The sequence below is a fragment of the Musca vetustissima genome, unplaced genomic scaffold, assembly GCF_032173495.1.
Source record: "Musca vetustissima isolate MV318-11 ecotype Yass unplaced genomic scaffold, APGP_CSIRO_Mvet_v1 utg25376, whole genome shotgun sequence".
NCBI lineage: Eukaryota > Metazoa > Arthropoda > Insecta > Diptera > Muscidae > Musca > Musca vetustissima.
The window spans coordinates 176,609-198,180 of record NW_026877506.1 but is presented as its reverse complement, the minus strand read 5'-3'; the positions used below and the strand labels follow the sequence as shown (position 1 = coordinate 198,180).

At 37.7% G+C, this 21,572-nt stretch overlaps 1 protein-coding gene across 1 annotated transcript in view; it reads right to left on the bottom strand.

Moving 5' to 3' along the window:
• Positions 1-778: 778 nt before the first annotated feature.
• LOC133322089 (SRSF protein kinase 2) overlaps positions 779-21,572 on the bottom strand; it is a 51,118-nt gene continuing 30,324 nt past the window's right edge. Inside the window, exons 2-9 of the mRNA XM_061531156.1 lie at positions 18,360-18,581; positions 17,833-18,284; positions 14,434-14,649; positions 14,279-14,358; positions 9,939-9,965; positions 5,515-5,604; positions 5,178-5,448; positions 779-978 (exon numbers count right to left, since the gene is read on the bottom strand). Coding sequence (XP_061387140.1) covers positions 779-978; positions 5,178-5,448; positions 5,515-5,604; positions 9,939-9,965; positions 14,279-14,358; positions 14,434-14,649; positions 17,833-18,284; positions 18,360-18,581 — 1,558 coding nt within the window. The remainder of the gene's footprint in view (positions 979-5,177; positions 5,449-5,514; positions 5,605-9,938; positions 9,966-14,278; positions 14,359-14,433; positions 14,650-17,832; positions 18,285-18,359; positions 18,582-21,572) is intronic.

Sequence of the window (21,572 nt, the reverse complement as noted above, 5' to 3'; positions counted from 1 at the left end):
TTCGAACTTGACCTGCCTGCAGACAAAAGACGACTCTATGCAAAATTTCGGCGATCTATCTCTAATGGTTTAGACGTTAGAGTGATTACAACAGATGGGCAGACGGACATCCCGAAATCGTCATAGAATTTTACGCTGATCAAGTATATATATACTTTATAGGGTCGGAAATGATTATTTCGATGCGTTACAAACGGAGAAACAAAACTAATATACCCTCCATAATTAGTGGAGGGTATAAAAAAAATAATTGTCTTTAAATCTTTTTTGTGAAGTATACTTTTAGGCACCATTGACACAAAATCTTAATATTGGAGTATTTTTAGGATTTTGAAACCAAAATAAAATTATAGATTTCATATTTCATTTCCGCATCATCCATGACCTTCCCAAATTCCATATGCCATTGGCCATAGCATACCAGGACATTCGAATACTAATTTTATTTTCAAAATCCTCAAAGATTTTATTCACGAATTTTCTCCCATTGTAATCGTTTACACTCTCTTCTCCGCAGTATTATCATTTGTATGTATGTAACTTTGTTTATATGTTTATATATAATAATGAATTGTTGTTTGTTTTGTTGTAAGTTGTTGTAATTATTTTTTTTCAAGAGTTAATTAAGTCTGTACGAGGGAGTATCTTTAACAAATATAATATGTATGTTTGTAATCATGTGTGTGTGTCTTGTGTTGCGTTATATATGTATGTATGAGTGTATCAAATTGTAATACTCTTTTTGTTGTTGTTGTTCTTGTTCTTGCAGCAATATCCTTCAAACAAATTCTTCTTTCTCCTCCAGCCATGGATGATTTAAACATTCAGCTGCCGATGCCCGAATGACGGGATTATATTCCAACATTGGCAACAGGAAATCGGAGAATTTTTTCGCTTCAATCGGATCCCAATCGTATTTTTCAATTAGAACATTTATCAGACTCCATGGTTTTAGTTTTGTGATATTTCGTAGACTTCCTGCGAGGAGGGGAATGAAAGAAGAAATAGAATTAGTTGTGGAATAGAATAAAAAAAAATTATGACAAGTAACGCCATTAAGTTCGACAGGGCCGAACAATTGTATGCCCTTAACAATGATCAGGTGGGCATTATAAAATATTATATTTGTCGAAGACCTGCCAGGACCTTTTCTATTAGTCAAGAAAATAAAATTTCAAATTACAGACACTCAGGAAAGAAAATTCCGCTAAGATCATCAAAATATCGAACATGAGACAGTATATTTTTATATGGGGTATTGTCAAAACATTGAAATTTCCAGGGACGGAGTTTTTGACCGCAAATATTCCGTAACGCTATATAACATTCAATTCGGGTGGGAAATGCTCCAATGTTCCATGAAAAAATCGTCCGGGTTGATATTTTCATACACTCGACGTGAGGTGGACATTCAAAAATACCTAAAGGTAGGGGATGATAAATACCAAGCAACGTCTCTGATTGGCTTTAACATGCCGAAGCCTAGGCTTATCTTGGTCCCTCTTTCATTAAAATTGTGAACACTGACCTCCCCGAGGTGTCACCTGGGGCAGCTACTTTCATTATCCATTGAAATAGTGAGCTGATATGTGCCGCGAGTTCAGCCATAAGAACTATAAAAAATGGGTTGAGGCGTCGGGTAAGTTGCCCACACTCGGGAAAGCTCTCCTATTATGAAAAAAACAACAAAAAAAACCAAACCCCCAATGTTGACGACCCCCGTAAACCTATAAAGGACCACGATCTGCGAATCTGCACTTAGAATGTGCGCAGGTTGTACAGAACAGGCCCACTCTTCGCTTTGGCGGATGTACTCACGAAGCACAAAGCCATTATTATTGCCTTACAGTAAATGCGATGGAAATGGACTGGCCTAAGTAAATCAGATGATTACGCCCTTCATTATAGCTGCCATGAAACGAGACGTAAATTTGGCTGCGGATAGCTGCCATGAAACGAGACGTAAATTTGGCTGCGGATTTATGGTTAATAGGAGAATAAAAGACCTCGTCTCCAGATTCACTCCAGTAGATGAGCGAATAGCTATAATCCGTATAAAAGCGAAGTCCTTCTACATCAGTCTTATTTGCGCCCTTGCTCCGACGGAAGACAATAATAAACAGACCAAAGACATTTTTTACGAGCACCTAGAAACAGCACATGACCGCTGCCCTGGCCATGACATTAAAATTCTGCTAGTAGATTTTAATGCAAAAATATTTTTGGTCCCACCGTCGGAAAATTCCGCCTCCATGAAGAAACATCCGACAACGGGAAGAGGTTGGTTGACTTGGTGGCAGCAAAAAACATGGTAGGTAGCAGCAGCAGATTCCAGCCTCTCGATATGCACAAGGCCACCTTAATTTCGCCTGATCAAGCAACGAGAAATAAAATTGATCATGTTGTGATAGACGGAAGGCATTCGTCCAGTGTTTTAGACGTTCGACCGACACGAGGAGGGAATATCGATTCGGACCATTACCTTGGGAAAGCCATGGTTCGCACTCGTCTTAATATAGCAGCAAAGGTGTAATCTAATGTAGCACGGAAACTCGACGTCGAAAATCTGAAAAACAACAGATAGCTGAAACATACTCCGCTCAACTTACCCACTTGCTTGACAATGGAGCGCAATGGCAAAGAATTGCCCACTCCCTACAAACTGCAGCAAAAGCAAAACTTGGGTAAAAAAAACCACCATCAAGAAACCCGTGGTACGATTAGGAATGTCGTAATGCTACTGATGAGAAAATCGCAGCGTATGGAGCAACACTGCAGACAGTAGTAACACGTAATTCGATGGAGAATTATCGAGAGAAAAGGAGAGAGGAGAAACGTCTTTTCAGAAAAAGGAGAAAGAATAAGAAAATCGTGAGCGTAAGCAAATCGAGATGTAGAGAAGTCAGAAAGAAGTGCGGAAATTTTACCAACGAGTAAGACACCAAACCGACGGGTTCGGTGCGGGCACATCCTCTTGTAGAGATGAAAATGAAACCTGGTGACAGATACAGATAGCGTGCTGAAGATCTGAAAGGAGCATTTTGAAAAGCTTCTCGTATCGAATAGTGGCGGTGAAGAAGATACCCCAGAACCAATAAGAAATTATGGTATAGAATGTATACCACATAGCCAAGATGAGGTCAGAGTAGCAATTAATCTTCTGAAAAACAATAAAGCAGCAGGTGCAGCCGAACTATTCAAGACTGGTGGTCAAATATTGGTAAGGAGCATGCACCAGCTGATTAGTACAATTTGGCTAGAGGAATGCATGCCCAATGATTGGAATCTCGGTATCTTGTGTCCCGTGCACAAGACGATATGCGCCAACTATAGAGGAATAAGTCCCATCAAATAAAATGTGCTATCCAGCATACTGTGTGAACTACTGAAGTCAATGGTCAATGACATTATTGGACCATACCAACGCGGCTTCAGACCTGGCAGATCCACCATTGACGAGATTTTCACTCTGCGCCAAATCGACACATTCCACCTATTCGTCGACTATAAAGCCGCATTCGACAGCCCTATCCGTTCAGAGATGTTTAAAGCCATATCTGCGTTTGGCATTCCTGCAAAATTATACGGCTATGCTGACCTTGCATAAGGTCAGCAGTTGAAGTCGGACAGGACCTCTTGGAGTCCTTCAATACCGAACGAGGGTTTAGACAATTTTAACATCCTGCTAGAAAGGTCATACGAGAGGCAAATGTGAATAGAAATGTCACTCTGTACACCAAACAGCATATGTTGCTCGTCTACGCCGACGACATCGACATAATGGGTCGAACATTTCGAGCGGTAACAGCCACCTTTGAACGAAGAAAGTGCCAAAGTGAGTTTGGCAGTAAATGGCGAAAAGACCAAGCTGATGGTATCATTGCGCAAGACGTCCAGTAGACTCGGACCAACTGTGGAATTACAGCTTCGAGGTAGTGAACGATTTTTAATACCTCGGTGCCGCCATAAACAAAACTATTAACAGCAGCCTTGAAATTCGGAGAAGGATAGTGTTGGCCAACAGATGCTATTATGGTCTGAGTAAGCTCACACTCTGATATTACCCGTGCTGTTAATTGGATCTGAAGCCGATCACTCGTACGTTCGTATTGTTGATCAGCGATTGTATGGCATTCGTATAGGATTTACGAATTGGATCTGAAGTATTGGTACTTGCGCAAACAGATGAGACAGCTTTTGGAGTATTTGAGAGAAAAATTATCCGAAAGATCTATGGACCGATCTGCGTCGAGTGAACCATGAGTTGTTCCAGCTATTCACGGACATCGGTTATGTTAGACGTATCGAGCTGCAGCGACTACGTTGGCCCATTCTCATGTTGTGTGAATGGATGAAGATGCCCCAGCTCTAAAGCAGTGGTGCTCATAATCATGCACACGTAAAGGGCTGAACAACACTGCTCTAAAGGCATATAAAAGCGAACCAGCTGATGGCTCACGCAGAAGGGGAGGGTCACGAATTAGATGAAAAAATCAAGTAGAAGACAACATTGCGAACATAGTCTTTCAAATTGGAAAAATGCGCAACAGACCGACGTGCCTGGAAATCTTTTTTAAGCTCGGCTTATGGAACGAAAGTTCTCTCACAAGCCAGCTAGGTAAAGTAAGTAAATACCTTGATGTTAGTTTCTTCTGTATACGAGAGAGAATTTAGTTAAGCAAGAATCTTTTTTATTTCCTCTTTGGATTTTTCCTTAAGAACTACTTAAACTAATTTTACTTAGCCGAATCTCGAACCCACAATACTTTTATCCTTAAATTATTTGTTCTAATATGTAGTAGAATGTGAGCAGAGGAGAATTTTCACATCATGTCCGGCATAAAATATTAACAACTATCTTAAGGGGAAAACACATAGGGGGACTTCAGCTTTGGCTTGCTAAGTTGACTTTTATATTGTAAAAGAATAAAAAAGAACGGCGCCCAACATCAAGTTTTACTCTAATATTCCTTTAAAAATGTTCATTTCATACATATACAACTTAACAAGCCAGGCCTGAATCCTCGTATGAGTTTCCCCCTTTGGGGTTGCTGACGACTGGCAAAGTCCTGACAAACTCAATTTCTATTCAAAGTATTATGAACAATTCCCTTCTAGAGTCCGAATTATATTACGATATGTCGGTGGTTTGTCTTTTTTTTCTTCTTCCAACTTACCATAACTTGTAAAATATTTAACACCATGTTTGCCGCGAAATATTACCGACGGTGGTATTGTGCCCAACAGCTCTACAATATGGGCCAGATGGTCTTCATCTCTGGAATATGTTTCCCCAGCATGCGGATCGAAGAGATAATCTCCTGTGGCCAATTCAAATGCCAAACATGCAGTACTCCAGATATCGGCCGTGTAATTATAGGGGGCACCCAAAAGGACTTCAATTGAACGATATTGTCGTGTCTGGATGTCTTCGGTGAAATGATGATACTACAACAAAGTAAAATATCGATAAATAAAAATCATACAATAAAAATCACAAAGTGTGAACCTTACCTCATAGCATGCATTGCCCAAATCGGCAATTTTCACTCGCACATTCGTATTGTTGATCAGCGATTGTATGGCATTCGTATAGGATTGTGTCTGAGAAATTGTATTTGGATTTGTTATATTGATATTATTTAATTGATTATTTAGTTGTTGTTGTTGTTCTTGTTTATCAGAACCACTTGTTGTTGTTGTGGTGGTGGTAATAGTAGTTGTAGTGGTGATGGTGGTTGTGGTGGTTTCAGTGGGCGGCTGTGAGATTTTTTTGATAAAAAATTTTACACATACGAAAAAAATTAAAGGAGAACAAGAAAATGAACATAATTTGGGAAAACAAGATAAAGAAGAAAAATGCAAAAGAATAAAAGAAGAATATAAACAAATTTCGTTTTTTTGGTGCAAAAGACATTCAGATGATAATTGTTGTTATTACGATTTTAGTTTATATGCTAGAATGAAGATGGCGTTGTAATCGGTTGTGCCGATTACTTGTGTGAAATAGCTCTCGATCAAGTTTAAGAATGACCCAGTTCATTCAGGAACTCGAGTGGTTCAAGGAATCATGACTGCCTCATCGAAATTTACCATGGTTGACCTGTGATCCTACACTTAACCAATACCTACATATGGATTCTCAAACTTTAGAAAATACCCAAAAACAAATTCTTCGGCTGCTGATGGTGTGCTGATGTGCCTTGACACCCTCAGTCTCTAACGTCACAAGTGCTACAAGCCAATATATGAACCCGGGCAGGGACTCCTCTTTAAAATTCTAAATCGTATATTCAAGAATATCGCAAAGAGCGTCAACTGCTGAAGGTTACGACCTTGTGTCGTCTTTGGCGAAATGATAATTTAATCCGACAATTCGAGTCCCTCTTTAGACTCATTGAGTAATACGGCGGTTTCCCTCTGAGTCAGAAGAGCATCCCAGCCTACATAAGGAATGTACCCCAACGACAGACGAATATAATGATGCTAATGTAACCGTCTTTAATACCCATGTAAATGTGGGCTCCTCCAAAGCGGAAAATGTTAGTAGTACGTCGGCTTCAGCCGATAAACCGTTACTTCCGAGGCAGACGGCAATAAAGTAGGGATAAGTAAATCGACTTTCGATTAATCGACATTTTGTATTCACAAGTCTAGAGGTGAGTACACACTATAAGATTGGACTGTCAGGTCTTTTATCGATTACTGAATGTCCAACAAACATAAATATTTTCGTGGTTGCCTGATGAATATCGAACATGAGAGGCTTCACTATTAAACAAGCAAAAATTGGACAAGAGTGTTTGTCAAAAAGCTTTAAAGTCGAAGTCTATTTTTGGGGAAATCGCGAAGTCGACTTTCGAGTTTCTTCATATATACTTGGTTTATTATCACAAAGCCCATTTTGTCAAAAAATAGTTGATTTTGCATTATTTGCTAAAAGTCGAAAGTCGATTTAGAACAGTATGCAAAAATGGACAAGTCGACTTGGCGCCCGACTAAGTGTCCCTACTATAAAGGGGAATGACGCCAATAGTACAAAAACACTTTGAAATCCTCGTTGTCGGCCCTGCATCCAGAAGTGGCAAATGCAAGGAAGCAATGAATAAGAAGACGTATCGGAGGGCAATTTGCTACTGTAACGATAAGTAGATAAAGACCTCAACAGAAATTGACTGGGAAGAAAATATCGTTGACAAAAAAAAAAAAAAAAAAAAAAAACACTTAGCCTTCAGTCTCAACATGATCAGCAAGAAGAATTTCACCTGGATTAAGAAGCACTTAAAGGTCATGAGGATGTACGAATGGGACTATTTTCCGCAGGGAACTACCTTTTGCAGGACCTATACCAAGGTGGGTAAATGAAGCCCACTATATAGCATCAAAACACTAGACTGAAGCCAGGAGTTGTGTCACCGATGACTCATGTGGAAACTGTTCCGACCAAAAAACAATTCTCCTTAACGTTTGTGGTAATGAACACGGAGAAACAGCAACTGGCTGAGAAGAAACCTTTGTTGACAAAAACCACTTAGCCTTTGGTGTCGCATATTCCGATAATAACCAAGAGGGATAGTGGAAAGGCTATCATTGAGAACACGAAAGTCGGACCTATTGGTAATTGTTCCAAATGCAAGAAAGTGATGGATATGGGAAGGCAATTGGCTTCTGTCAATATTGTCCTCTAAAGGTTGGAGGAAGTACGAAAGGCACACAGCGGCTGCATCGGTGACTCAAGTGAAAACTGATCCGACCAATATCTTATCATACTGAACGATTGTGGCAATGAAGAGGATGAGATCGACAGAGATACAGCAACTGGCTGAGAAGAAACCTTTGATGACAAAAACACATAGAATGTTCCGGTAGTAGTCTAGAAGGATAGTGGAAAGGCTATCATTGAGAAAGTCGGCCCTATTGATAATTGTTCACTGGGTTTGCAAACAAGCCTTTTTTTTGAAAGAACCGCTAAACCTTCGGTCTCAGTAAAGGAAACCCACAGTATAGCATTAAAGCCTGGGGCAAACACGATACTGACGACAGGAGTTGTGTAAGCGGAAGCAACGGTGACTCAAGTGGAACCACTTCCGACCAAAATCCAATCCTACTAGACGTTTGTGGCAATGGCGACGCTATCGCATGTTCCGGTAGTAAGCAATAGGGATGGTAGAAAGGCTGCAAGAAAGTTTCGGTAGTGGAAAGGAGTTAAAAAAACACCGTTGCATCGAATTTCCATCACAGAACGATGTTCAACTGTTAACGGCTTATGAATTAATAAAATTACGGGGTTATGGATTGTCAGTTTTTTCATTTTAGTATTGACCACTAGTGAAACCGCCTTCGTTTGAGTTAGGTTATGGGATGTAATATCGAGCGCTTACTGGTGATATAGACAGAAAACTTTCGGCGGGTTTTATAAAGATAGAAGACACCCTGCAGATAAAGGTCATTAAAGAGATTTTCTATATACAAGAACCTTCAACCTTCTATTTTAAAAACATAAACCCCTTCGTAAGGCATTTCTATTTCCGAGCTTTGATGAAGAGCCATATTCTTTAGAACTCCTGTAATATTCCAATATAGTTATTTTTGTTATAAACATAGGGTTTTGATATGTATATTCAATTTTTAAATAATTTTAATTTCGTTATATGGTATTTGTATTTGATGTGTTCAAATGTACATGAAAAGTCTTTTTGCATAAATAAAATGTTTACGAGTTTGTGTCAGTGTGTTAGTTAAAATGATTGACTATTAAATTATAGCATAAACAATATAAACTAAGTAAATAAAAAAAAATGAACAACATAAAATTAAATAAAATTACCAATTAACAACAATAACAATTGCATATAAAATTCTACATTATTGTTAGGTGGGAGTGAGTGGGCGGGTGAGTTGGCATTATTAAGTTTAATTAAAATTTGTATTCTAATGGTATATACATTAAGTTGATGTTAGTTTAATTACATGATTTGCATGGTACTAAGGCTGTATTTTTAATGAATGATTTGTGAATGTAAAATAATTAGTAATAATGTCTTAATGAATGGATACTGTTTTTATGGATATAAAACACTAATTCTAAGTGTTTTCCATATATACTTATAATTTTTACTCGAAAAGCAGTGACACAAATGCTAGAGTTGAGTCAGTATACAATTGTATATTTAATTATAATCATAAGAGATAAAAATTCAAGGAGGCGTTATTTCTAGACGACGATAGATGGCATGGATAGCCTAATGACATGTGTGCGGATATAAAAGCGTTCACCAAAGCCTATGAGTTGCGGGTTTGAATCCCAGTGAAATAATAAAAATGGCAGGTGATTGCGCCACCCAGAGGGAAATGGCAATACTAACTAAGCAAGGGTCCCAACCACTGTACAAAATTGAAGGAGACGGGGAACAGCTGGATTAAATCAATGAGTTACGAAACTAACACGAGGTGTAATCGAGTAAGACGGAGAGGTTTATGAACAGAAGATCAGGAAATATATTAAATCGGAAAATAAAGGTTACATACAGATCATAGGATCGCTTCTTGTATATACCCAAAGAGGTGTAGGGTATTGTCGGCCCCTTCTACTAGGAAAATGGCAACACTAACTAAGCAAAGGCCCCAACCACTGTAGAAAATTAAAGAATGCGTTGTTTCTAGACAACGATACCTAGGACAGGCTACAGCTGATAAACTATATACTTAAATGGATTAAAATCAATAATTAACGAAACTAACACGAAGTCCAACCGAATAAGACGGAGATGTTTGTGGACAGTAGAGAATAAAAAAAAACCTGAGTAAAGGCGATGTCGCTATTATCCACCACAAAATTCTTGAAAATTGAAACACAGCACTGATTCAGATTTCTGCAAAGTATATTTCAATTAGTATTGAAATGAAATCAAGGAAACCAAGTGCAATAACCAATGTACACGACTTGATTGGCTTCGGTTTAGAGGCTCTAGAACTGTTACCAGATAAATATTATCAGAGCCTTTATTCTGCAGACATAAGAGGCAGATGTTATGGTATCATATTCTCAGGAGAACGATCTAGAAAGAGAGAAGAGTTCTTCTCAAAACTATAGGTTTTATAATCGAGATTATGACAGGATCAACATTCAAAAAATCCCTAGTTATATTCGTGATAATGAGTTGTAAAGTGCAAGTAACGAATTTAGATTTAAGAGAACCACCTCCATTTCTAGATTTGAAAATATGGAGATTTTCAAACTAGGAATACTTAGTTGAGCCCAAAAGTCGACTTTTCGATTTTTGCATTGACTAAAAAGTCGACTTTGTCTAACCTGTTCAAAATCGATTTTCGACTTTTAGCGACCTATCGATTAGACGAAAGTCGATTTACTTATCCCTGTTTCAAATGGCTGGCAAATGAATGTGTATTTGAAGACTTAAAGGATAAGAAATTTAATTTACATAAGAGGTCCTCTTAAAGGTCGAGAAAATTCTGTCGGCTTGGTGGAAAATTCACAAAGAAGAAAATTAAAAAAAAGAAAAATAAAATGTTGAGTCAGAAGGAGACTGCGGCAAGGAGGCGGTGACGGCGAGTAAATATGGCGAGAGGACTCCAGTTCTGAGTACAGAAGCTACAGAATAAAAGTATGAGTCTATGGGGTCTTATTCCAGAGAAGACGAATCTCACAAAGGCTCGGCACCGACAACAACTCTACTAGCAAATATTGACATGTTCGTAGAGTTTATAGCATGGCACAATAAAGAGGTAATCCATTTAGAGTAGCTGATGTCTCGATTAACTGTCAAAATTGGTAATTTCTACTTGAATTCGACGTGCAATGTTGCCAACCTTGTAAAATATTATAAGGAAAAATTTGACATAAGGTCGAGACAAAAACAAAGGTTTTTGTTTTTTAATACATCGCCTTTTTAATGCATCGTGAGTTTATAGATAATGGAAAACCGAGTAAGGAGCGCACCCTATAAAATGAAAGACGTGGTTCGTGATCGGTGATTGGAAAAGAAATCCAAAATGGCGGGTGGGTTAAGGCAAGCCCAGGCAGCAGGAAAGGATGAATAAACTAAAGACAAATGTAGCAAATTTGAAACAAAAAGTTCACGAACTTAAAAGAGAATTGGTGGCGACTGCAGAGAAAGCTCAGGCAGCAGGAAAATCATCATGGGAAAAAGAAAATAGAAACTTTGGGAAAGGGTGGCTTCATCGGAGGATGAACATCAAGCAGCAGAGGCCGAACATGACGATTTGACAAAGCAAGTGGTCACCAATACCGCAGACATTATGACAGCGAATACGCCGCGAAATCTAGTGAGGTGGAAATTGAGAAGCTGTCTGAAGAATTGACACTTTCGGGGAAGGCACATCAAGCAGCAGAGACGAACGCGATGAGTTGGCCAGGCCAGTGGTCACCAATGGTAGTAACGAGCCCAAATATCCCATATTTCTAATTCACAGAAATTAAAACCATTCGAGTTGGAGGTTGAAAAGTACAATGGTGTGGTTGATGCGAAGAAACCTGTAATGGAACAGGGTTCGGCTGGGAAGTAGAAGCCGGTGAACATGATGCATGTTGATAAGGGAATACTTGCTGAGAAGTATGAGCCGCCAGTGGGTGTTTTTATGTCGCTAGGAAGTTGAAACGGGCGGACAATGGTGATGACCCGAGAACAAACTATGATTGGTCAGTAAGCCGAAGCCGGTAATTAAGGAGATTCCGGCCAGGAAGATAGTGGCGGTAATGGAAAGCGTTGCCGTGGAAATGCGCCACGTATAATAACAAAGCAGAAAGACTGAGACCAAAAATGACGAACAATCGAGAGCAGATTATGGTGTCAATAGGAAAATGAGGTCGGCGGACAATGGTGGTCAACGAGATTGGCCCGGTAAGCCGAAGTCGTAAATTAAGGAGTTTCCGGATAGACATATTGAGCCGAAGAGCAAATTGGAAGTCTTCAATCGGCATTGAAGGAGGAGCGACGAAAGCATAGTTCTGTGAAGGTTGTGGGTGAAATGCTATAAAGAAGAATTGGATAATAAAAGCCTTGACGTGGTGGAGTAAGTGACACTAATGGTGACTTTGAAGAAAGTTTCCAGTCGTTGCAGGCAACGGATATAGAAGCTAGTGCATTCACTCCACGGAGAATATCCGCGTCTTTCATATTCCCTGTTTATCACCCCCTTAAAAAGGCGATAAGAAAAAGCTGATGGTATCAACATCCAATAGACACGGACGAATTGTGGAACTTGAAAACTACAGCTTCGAGGTATTCACAGATTTTATATACCTTTGTACCGCCATCAGTTTTAAAATTCGGAGAAAAATATTGTTCGCCAACAGATGCTACTACGGTCTGAGTAAGCAATTCAAAAACAAGGCCAACTCTTACCCGTACTGTTGTATGGATCTGAACCATGGGTACTAGCGCAAGCAAATGAGGCAGCTCTTGGAGTGATTGAGAGAAAAATTTGTGGGCATAGAATAGCAAATCCTCTTCTTCGAAATGATTTTCAACCGAATTTTACTTGCTTCTTTTCTCATAGTGTAAAGTCCACTCAACCTCGTCGAACTTAACGATATTTTTATTTGTTATTAACATGATGATGACGTCCACAAAGTGTTCCTATTTAAATACATCACAGTGTAACCTACACTCACACTCACACACACATACACAACTATTCACTGTGAGTCCTTTTTGAGCTCTTATTGTTTTGTTCTAAAAATGAATAATGATTGTTGATGTATTTTCTTCTTCTTCTTTCTATATTTTTTTTGTTTGACGAGACCAGAGAGTGATGTGTGTATGGATGTATTTTTTTTTTCTATGTTATGGTCGTGATTGAGAATATACAAAAAAGCAACAACAACGATGACGACAAAGAAACAAGAGTATAACAGCAGAGATAATCATGGAAAATGGCTATGATAATGGGTTGTTGGTGGTGATGATAATGGCGGCAAGAAAAAACAAAAAGAGCTGGCCGTTGATGAGGGTAGGGTTGTGGGATGACAGTGACAAACAAATATGTGAAGTGGTCAGTTACTGGGTCACATTAACAGGTCTTTGGACCCAACACCACCATACGATAGAGATATTCCAAAGAGATGATGAGTTATGGGGGATTGGGGATTGTTGTTAACGACTGTTGTTGATGAAATGGCTGCTTGTGTGAGAGAGCGTAATGTTGTTGATGATGATGTGAAGAGAGCTTCGGGGGAGAACGACAGGGGAAGCGGAGGGTTATGGCTTTAGAATGTAGTGCAACATTTTTTGGTTCAGTTCTGTTTTTTGCCTTTACCTTTAATATCGATGATGATGTTGGTGATACATTCATTGCTGGTACTGCCGTATTGGCAGTTGTAGTAGTTGTTGCTGAGGATTGTTGTTGGGTTATTGTGGCTGTTGTTGTTGTAGCAGATTCTATTGTGCTTGTGCTTAGGTTAGTTGGTGGTTTATTGGCCATTTGTTCACTTATATTAATTGGGGGGATGGTGGTGGTGGTGTTTGGTAGTGGTGGGTTGTTTGTTACTACCGATTTGTGCTCATCATTGGGACTCGTCGGCATGGGGGAGGAGTTTTCAGTGTTTTTCATATTGTCCATAATGGTACTTGATTTCATTAACATGTCATCTTCAGGCGTATTTTCCATTACAATTCCCGAGACATCATCAACAATGGAGGACGACAATTCTACTTCATCGTTCTTTTGGGAGGGTTTTCGAATTCAGATTTTGTTTTGTGCGTTATAGGTGAATTGTGGGTGAGAGAGGTCAGTTGAGGTGGGGAGTTGTTATATATATATATATATATATTTTTTTTTATATAAAATTTACAGTTTTAATTTTTGTATTTTTTGGTTTTTTTGTATACAAAAATATCAGAGTGTAGGGTGCAATATTACAGAAAATATTTATATAGAAAAAAAATATTTAAAAAAAGATAAATGAAAATAAAAATAAAATAAAAAATTAACAAAAAAAAGTTAAAAAAAAAACTCATTACAAAACTGACAACAAACAAGCTTGTGTTGGTATAATATTTTTTATATATTTTTTACAAGTTTTTTTGAATGTTTGAGAGTAACAAAAAAAATTGGGGGAATTTTTGTTATCATTTTCGGTGTGGAAATTTTTTTGGTAATAATTTTTTTGCCGTGTGTTCAAACAAATTTCATTCCCCTCCATTTTTTCCTGCATATTCTCATTTTCAACAACTTACTTGATAAGTAATTTTTCTAACCTCAAATTTTTATAATTTCTCTTTCTCATTCAACTTACCTTGGCAGTGATTTTCTTTTCAGCTCTAAAACGATTATTTATATTTCCAGTGGTCGATGAATTACTGGCATTACTGGCGCCTCCGCCACAGCCATTACCGATACCACCGCCAGTACCTCCACCTCCTCCTCCAGTACTGCTACCGCCATCTATACTATCACCCATTAGACTGGAGTATTTTGAAGCAATGGAGGAGGTATCCTCTTTGTCGCCACTCAAATTATTACCCGCCACACCCAACGGCGGTGGCAGCGGTGTCGATGAGGCAGAATTATTAGCTGTATTTGTATTGGTTAGATTGGCTGCATTCATTTCGATGTTCTGTAATGGCCATTTGGCCCGCGTTTTCGTTTGTTTTTCTATTGAACTTACTGGAAGCAAAAAAAAAAAAATAAATAAGAAAATTGGAAAATTAATAATTTTTTATAATTATTTTTAAAACAAGTTCGACGGGTCCTAACCTGTAAAAAAACTCATTAAGTTCTGCAGGGCCGAACTTTTTATAACAAACAACACATAATACTCGCCTACGCCGATGACATCGATATAATGGGTCGAATATTGCGAGCGGTAACAGCCACCTTTGCATAAATAGATAAGGAATTCGTCAAAGTGGGTCTGGCAGTAAACGGCGAGCAGACCAAGCTGATAGCATCAACGCACAACTCACACTTTATAAGACATTAGCGTCTTGTTATATGGATCTGAAGCATGGGTACTTGCGCAAGCAGATGAGGCAGCCCTTGGAGTGTTTGAAAGATAAATTCTCCGAAAGATCTACGGGCCGATCTGCGTCGACGGTGAATATCGGCGTCGAATGAACCACGAGCTTTACAATATGCGTACATCGATATAGTCAGTGGTATTGAGCTGCAGCGTGGCCTTCCCGTAGAAGGGGAAGGCCACGAATTAGATGGAAAGATCAAGTAGAAAGCAACATCTTGGAACGTTGTCATTCAAATTGGAGGAGATGTGCACAAGACTGACGCGATTGGAAATCTTTTTTAATATCGTCTTATGGAACAACCGTTCTGCCACAAGCCAGCTAAGTAAGTAAGTAAATTTATCTGCTAAATACCGAAAATTAAACGGAACCTTTTTATGCTATAAGAACAATGAACTTATTCTGAAAATTTAATGGATTCACCAGGAATTTGGAATGTCAAATTACAGACACTATAGCGAGACCTGTATACGGGTTAATATTAAGGCATTTATAGTACGTTTACATTTAACCAGATTTCGTTAACCCAGTGGGTTTCAATTGTCATTTCCTTTGCATATATGCCAAATAAATCCTCATAAAGTAGGTTAACCCGGTAAAAAAGTTATAATGTACAAGGAGTTTTATGGGAGGACACTGTGGACCTATATATGGAAATATTTTTAATATGCCAATACTTTTAAAAATTTTAAATCATGAATCTACATCGAAAATGTTCTGAAAAGATATTGTTCGCCCTCCAAGAACCCAGAATACCAAATTACAGAAACTATGGTAGAAAAGTGTGCCTAATCCTTCAAAACTCAGAAATTTGGGCGGGACATATATGTGGACATGGACTTATAATAAATAATTGTTTCAAATGTACGTACGAACTTTAGCAAGGTGAGGAATCTACCGCTTCGAACGCTAGGCACCGGAATATTGCCCAGGCTCGGAATGGGCAATATTATTTCGTGATTGTTGCACACTTTTGTCCTATTTGAGTGGGACAAAAACAAAACACTGACATATTTTCCGAATCAGGGTTACCGTTGTGCGACTAAAGTTGCAATTTGCAACCTTTTTCATGTCCTGTAACTCTGTTTGCAACTTTATAAACCCATCATATCAACGTGCTCAAGCTCCTCAAAATACCGAATATTCGTGGGAGCTACCATTATATGAGTCCTTCCCTAAAAACATGGACAATATGAATAAATATTGGTAGTAAGATTTGCTTCCCAATCAGAAGCCATCAAATTACAGAAATATTAAGCCTTAAAAGTTCATTCATGTTTACCTGGGCGTATGAGTATGCTGTTCAATATTAAATCGTATGTATACGCTATGAGGTCCATGCGAGCGCATCTTTTTAAGTAATAATATTTTAAAGGACCTTCAAAATATGGCCATTTTAAATAAATATAATTTGAAGGATGTGAAAGGATTTTTTAAACAATATTTATCAAGGATCATCAGGGGTGGGCTTTTTTATACCCTTGACAACACTGTGTATGTTAAATTGTAAACAGGGCAGATCGCATTTATGATCCGAATAAGATGAAATTTGGAACAGCCTACTTTTTTTTGGGCCAAGGACGAACCCTATTGAAATTTGAAGAAATCGGTTCAGATTTAGATATAGCTGTCATATATATATATATATATATTCCTCCGATTTTTTTCGGTTCAGATTTAGATATATATACATATATATATATATATATATTTGTCAGTGTACCGAATTAAGTACAGATTTCGATATAGACGTCCGATTAAGACAGACATCAGATTCAGATATAACTCCCATATATATTTTCGTCCGACTTCGCTCCCTAAATGGTGCACCAAAGAGAATATGTTTGTTTGATTTATACGAAATTTTGCATAGCGAATTGAATTGAGTCTGGCATTATTTGTGGTACTTTTCGATGAAATCGTTCGATGAAAGCATTTTGAATTACATACAAATTAAAGTAGATATTGCTCCGTGTTAAGCTTTCTACTAATCGGGCCAGATGTATATATAGCTCTCAAATATAATTTTAACCGATTCTATACAAATGGTACACCAAAGATCCTAAGAGCCCAATTAACATGCAAATTTGCATCGATTTCAGAATGACATGCATATGGGATAATATAAATTGGTTCGTCTGATTCCATGTCAGTAGTCCTCCAAAGAAGCTATGCCTGTTCTATCGAAAGGAAATTCTACGTATGAGCATCATATAGTCAGTCCCGTCCGACTTTTGAAATTTCCTTACTGATTTCTCTTTTCATCAGTCGTTTTTAATGATGAATTCTCAGTTAAGATCTCACACCCTCAGCACCCAAGTAGCTGCAAATATATTTCCCAAGAACAACCAGGATTTTATATGTCCAATAGGAGTCGTGGATTTTTTCAGGAACATTTTTCAAGAATCAAGCTAAGGCATGGATTTTAAAAGAATATTTTTTAAGGACCAACATAAGGCTTGGTTTCTTAATGAAATATATGTTTAAAGAAGAACATAAGTCGTGGATGTTGGCATATGAATTCTACTTTAATTAAAAAAAATACATTGGGCGCCATTTATATGTTAGTCTGTTACAGAAACGGGACTATTCAAATCAAAAACAAGTATATTGCCATTGGACGCCAATTCATTGATGTATGGATGTTTTTAAGAGCCATCAGAGTGCGGCCCTTTAATTATTCAAAACAAGGCGTGGATTTTTAAAGAATTTTTTACAAGGACTAACACTACGTTGAGGCCATTTGTATGTTGATCTGGCACATTTATTTTGAAAATATGGTAAAATTTATGGATTTGAATTTTACTAATTTACTACTACTATTACTTACTATACGAATCGGGAAAATCGACACCCTTTATCCGCAAACTGGTTATTTCATCATCGATTTGTTGATTCATAGCTGCCGCATTATCGATGACCAGTAGAATATTTTCCGGCTTTATGTCCGTATGTATGATATTACATTTACTGTGCAAATAGTCCAAACCCTCCAGCACCTGCTTGATAATATTACGCACCTGGGCTAAAGCCAAACCCTGATAATTGTTCTTAACAATCAATTTATAAAGGCTACAACCCAATGCCTCGAATACCAAACATGTGTGAACGCCATTAACACCGCGCACCGTAAAATGATTGAGCAAACGTACGATACGTTCACGTTTCACATCCAAGGGATCAGCATCACGTATAGCCTCCAAGAGGCGTATCTCATCAGCTGCAGTCTCAATATAGTGGGGAGCACTTTTCACCACTTTCAGGGCGACGTATTTTTCTTCTCTGTAATAAGATAAGAGGGTGGGGGAAATTATTAGGAGAATTAATTGTTTTTTTTTTATAATTTTCTACACTTACTTGAGATCTCGACATAGCCACACCGTGGAAAAGTGTCCCCAGCCCAGTTTGCGTACAACTCGAAACCGATTATCAAATATATCACCGATAACCACCGGATGATAGCCACCACGACAATATTGGGCAGCATCTTCCTGCTCCTCATCCGATCCATATAGACTGCTGTCGGGTGAATCGGGAAATATTTCATCGGTGGTGCTTAAAGTACCACGTGGTTCAGATCTGTAAAGGAATTTAAATAGGAACTCTCGTTATTTAAAAATATTAAATAAGAATATAATAGGAATTTAAAAAGAAATAAAAAGGAAAATAAAAAAACAAATTAAAAATAAATTCTATGAAAAACTTAAAAGGAATTTAATATATATAGGCGTCTATTAAAAAAATGTTAAAGAATATTTTTTCAAGTAGCCAACAAGACGCGGATTTTTTAAATAATTCTTTTTCAAATAACCACAAGGACCAACGAAATGACGTGGATTTTTTAAAGAAAATCTGTCAATGACCAACGAAGAGAACCCTTCTTCAATTTAAAAAGAAATATGTTGGGCGCCATTTAAATGTTTTTTATATGGTTGTTCAAACCTTAAAAATATGTTAGCCTTTGGGCGCCATTTAAGTGATTTTCTGTGAGGCTATTCAAACCTCAAAAACATTTGTCATGGGGCGCCATTTAAATAAATTTCAGCAGAACTCCAAAGGCGTGGATTTTTTAGAGAAAAATTCTCAAGGATCAAAGGCGTGGATTTTTTAAAGAACATTTTTCAAGGACCAACAAAAAGGCGTGGATTTTTTAAAGAAAATTTGTCAAAGACCAAAGGCAAGGCGTAGATTTTAAAAAAAAAAATTGTCAAAGACCAAAGGCAAGGCGTCAATTTTTTAAAGAAAATTTGTCAAGGACCAACAAAAAGGCGTGGATTTTTTAAAGAACATTTTTCAAGGACCAACAAAAAGGTGTGGATTTTTTAAAGAAAATTTGTCAAAGACCAAAGGCAAGGCGTGGATTTTTTAAAGAAAATTTGTCAAGGACCAAAGGTAAGGCGTAGATTTTTTAAAGAAAATTTGTCAAGGACCAAAGGTAAGGCGTAGATTTTTTAAAGAAAATTTGTCAAGGACCAAAGGTAAGGCGTAAATTTTTTTAATGAAAATTTGTCAAGGGCTAAAGGTAAGACGTAGATTTTTTTAATGAAAATTTGTCAAGGGTCAAAGGTAAGGCGTAGATTTTTTAAAGAAAATTTGCCAAGGGCCAAAGGTAAGGCGTAGATTTTTTTTAAAGAAAATTTGTCAAGGGTCAAAGGTAAGGCGTAGATTTTTTAAAGAAAATTTGCCAAGAGCCAAAGGTAAGGCGTAGATTTTCTAAAGAAAATTTGCCAAGAGCCAAAGGTAAGGCGTAGATTTTCTAAAGAAAATTTGCCAAGAGCCAAAGGTAAGGCGTAGATTTTCTAAAGAAAATTTGCCAAGAGCCAAAGGTAAGGCGTAGATTTTCTAAAGAAAATTTGCCAAGAGCCAAAGGTAAGGCGTAGATTTTCTAAAGAAAATTTGCCAAGAGCCAAAGGTAAGGCGTAGATTTTCTAAAGAAAATTTGCCAAGGAACAACAACATTTTTCAAGTCGCCATAGGGCTTGGATTTTTTTAAGAACATTTTTCATCGGGACTATTTAAATATTAAAAAAATATTTGCCATTGGGCGCTATTTAACTGATATTCTGTGAATATATTCATATATTAAAAACATATTTGTCATTGGGCGCCATTAAATGTTTTTCTGCGGGACGATTCATACCTTAAAAATATTTGCCATTGGACGCCATTTAAATGACTATTCAAACATTAAAAAAAATGTTTGACATTGGGAGCCATTTGAATGCTAACCTGTCCTTCTCCATTTATATAACGATCTTCGGGACTATTTAAACCTTTAAAAATTTAAATAATAATCTGGTCTGGTAATCTTTTTTACGTTGAATGATATAGAACCATTGAAATGAAAAGGCAATATTTTACATTGGGCGCCATGTTTTTTATAAAGAAATATTTTTATCTTGGACCTCATTTTAAAGCTGAGATACAGTCTACAGATCTCTGTGCAATAGTTTTCAAAAAAAATAGAAATCCTTTGACAAATGATATTCTAGAAGTTATAAAAAATATAATTATGTGTGTTCTGCCTAGTCAGAATAAATTTATAGAATTTAAGGACCATCATATACTTTTATACGTTGGGCGCCATTCCATCTTAAAAATTTACCACCTCATAAATAGTCTATAAATGAAATCATGTAAACGTCCCTGTCTCCATTATTCTGGGAGATTTTTGAATCATAAATAAGTATATCTCCTCAGAAATATAACCGAGATCTTCCAATTATGTTGTTTTGTTGGGCGCCATTTATGTTATACTCTTGTTTGACTCTAAGAAAAAAGTCAGTCGATTTGTTACAAATATTTGCAGTGAATAAACTATGGATAGCATTAAACTAAAATTGATATCCAGCGTACTGTGTGAACGACTGAAAAAAATGGTCAACGACATTATTGGACCATACCTATGCGGCTTCAGGTATGTCAAATCAACCATTGACCAGATTTTCACTCTGCACCAGATGCTGTAAAAGACCTAAACACATCGACACATTTCACCTATTCGTCGACTATAAAGCCGCATTCGACAGCCCTATCCGTTCAGAGGTGTTTAAAGCCATGCGTTTGACATTACTGCAAAATTAATACGGCTATGCAGGATAACTTTAACTGGCACAAGGTCAGTAGTTAAAGTCTGAAAGTAACCCTCGGAGCCCTTTAATACTGGACGAGGATTCAGACAAGGTGACAGTTTGTCGTGTGATCTTTTTAACATCCTGGTGAACAGAAACAACACATGTTACTCGCCTACGCCGATGACATCGATATAATGGGTCGAACATTGCGAGGGATAGCAGCAACCTTTGAACAAATTGAGCAGGAGTCTGCCAAAGTGGGACTGGCGAAAAGACAAAGCTGATGGTATCAACGCGCAAGACGTCCAGTAAATTCAGACCAATAGTGGAACTTGAAAACTACAGCTTCGAGGTAGTGAACGATTTTCTATACCTTGGTACCGCAATAATTAAAACTAAAAACATCAGCTTTGAAATCCGGAGGAGAATAGTGTTGGCCAACAGAAGCTACTATGGTCTGAATAAGTAACTGAAAAGCAAGGCCACCTCTCGCCTG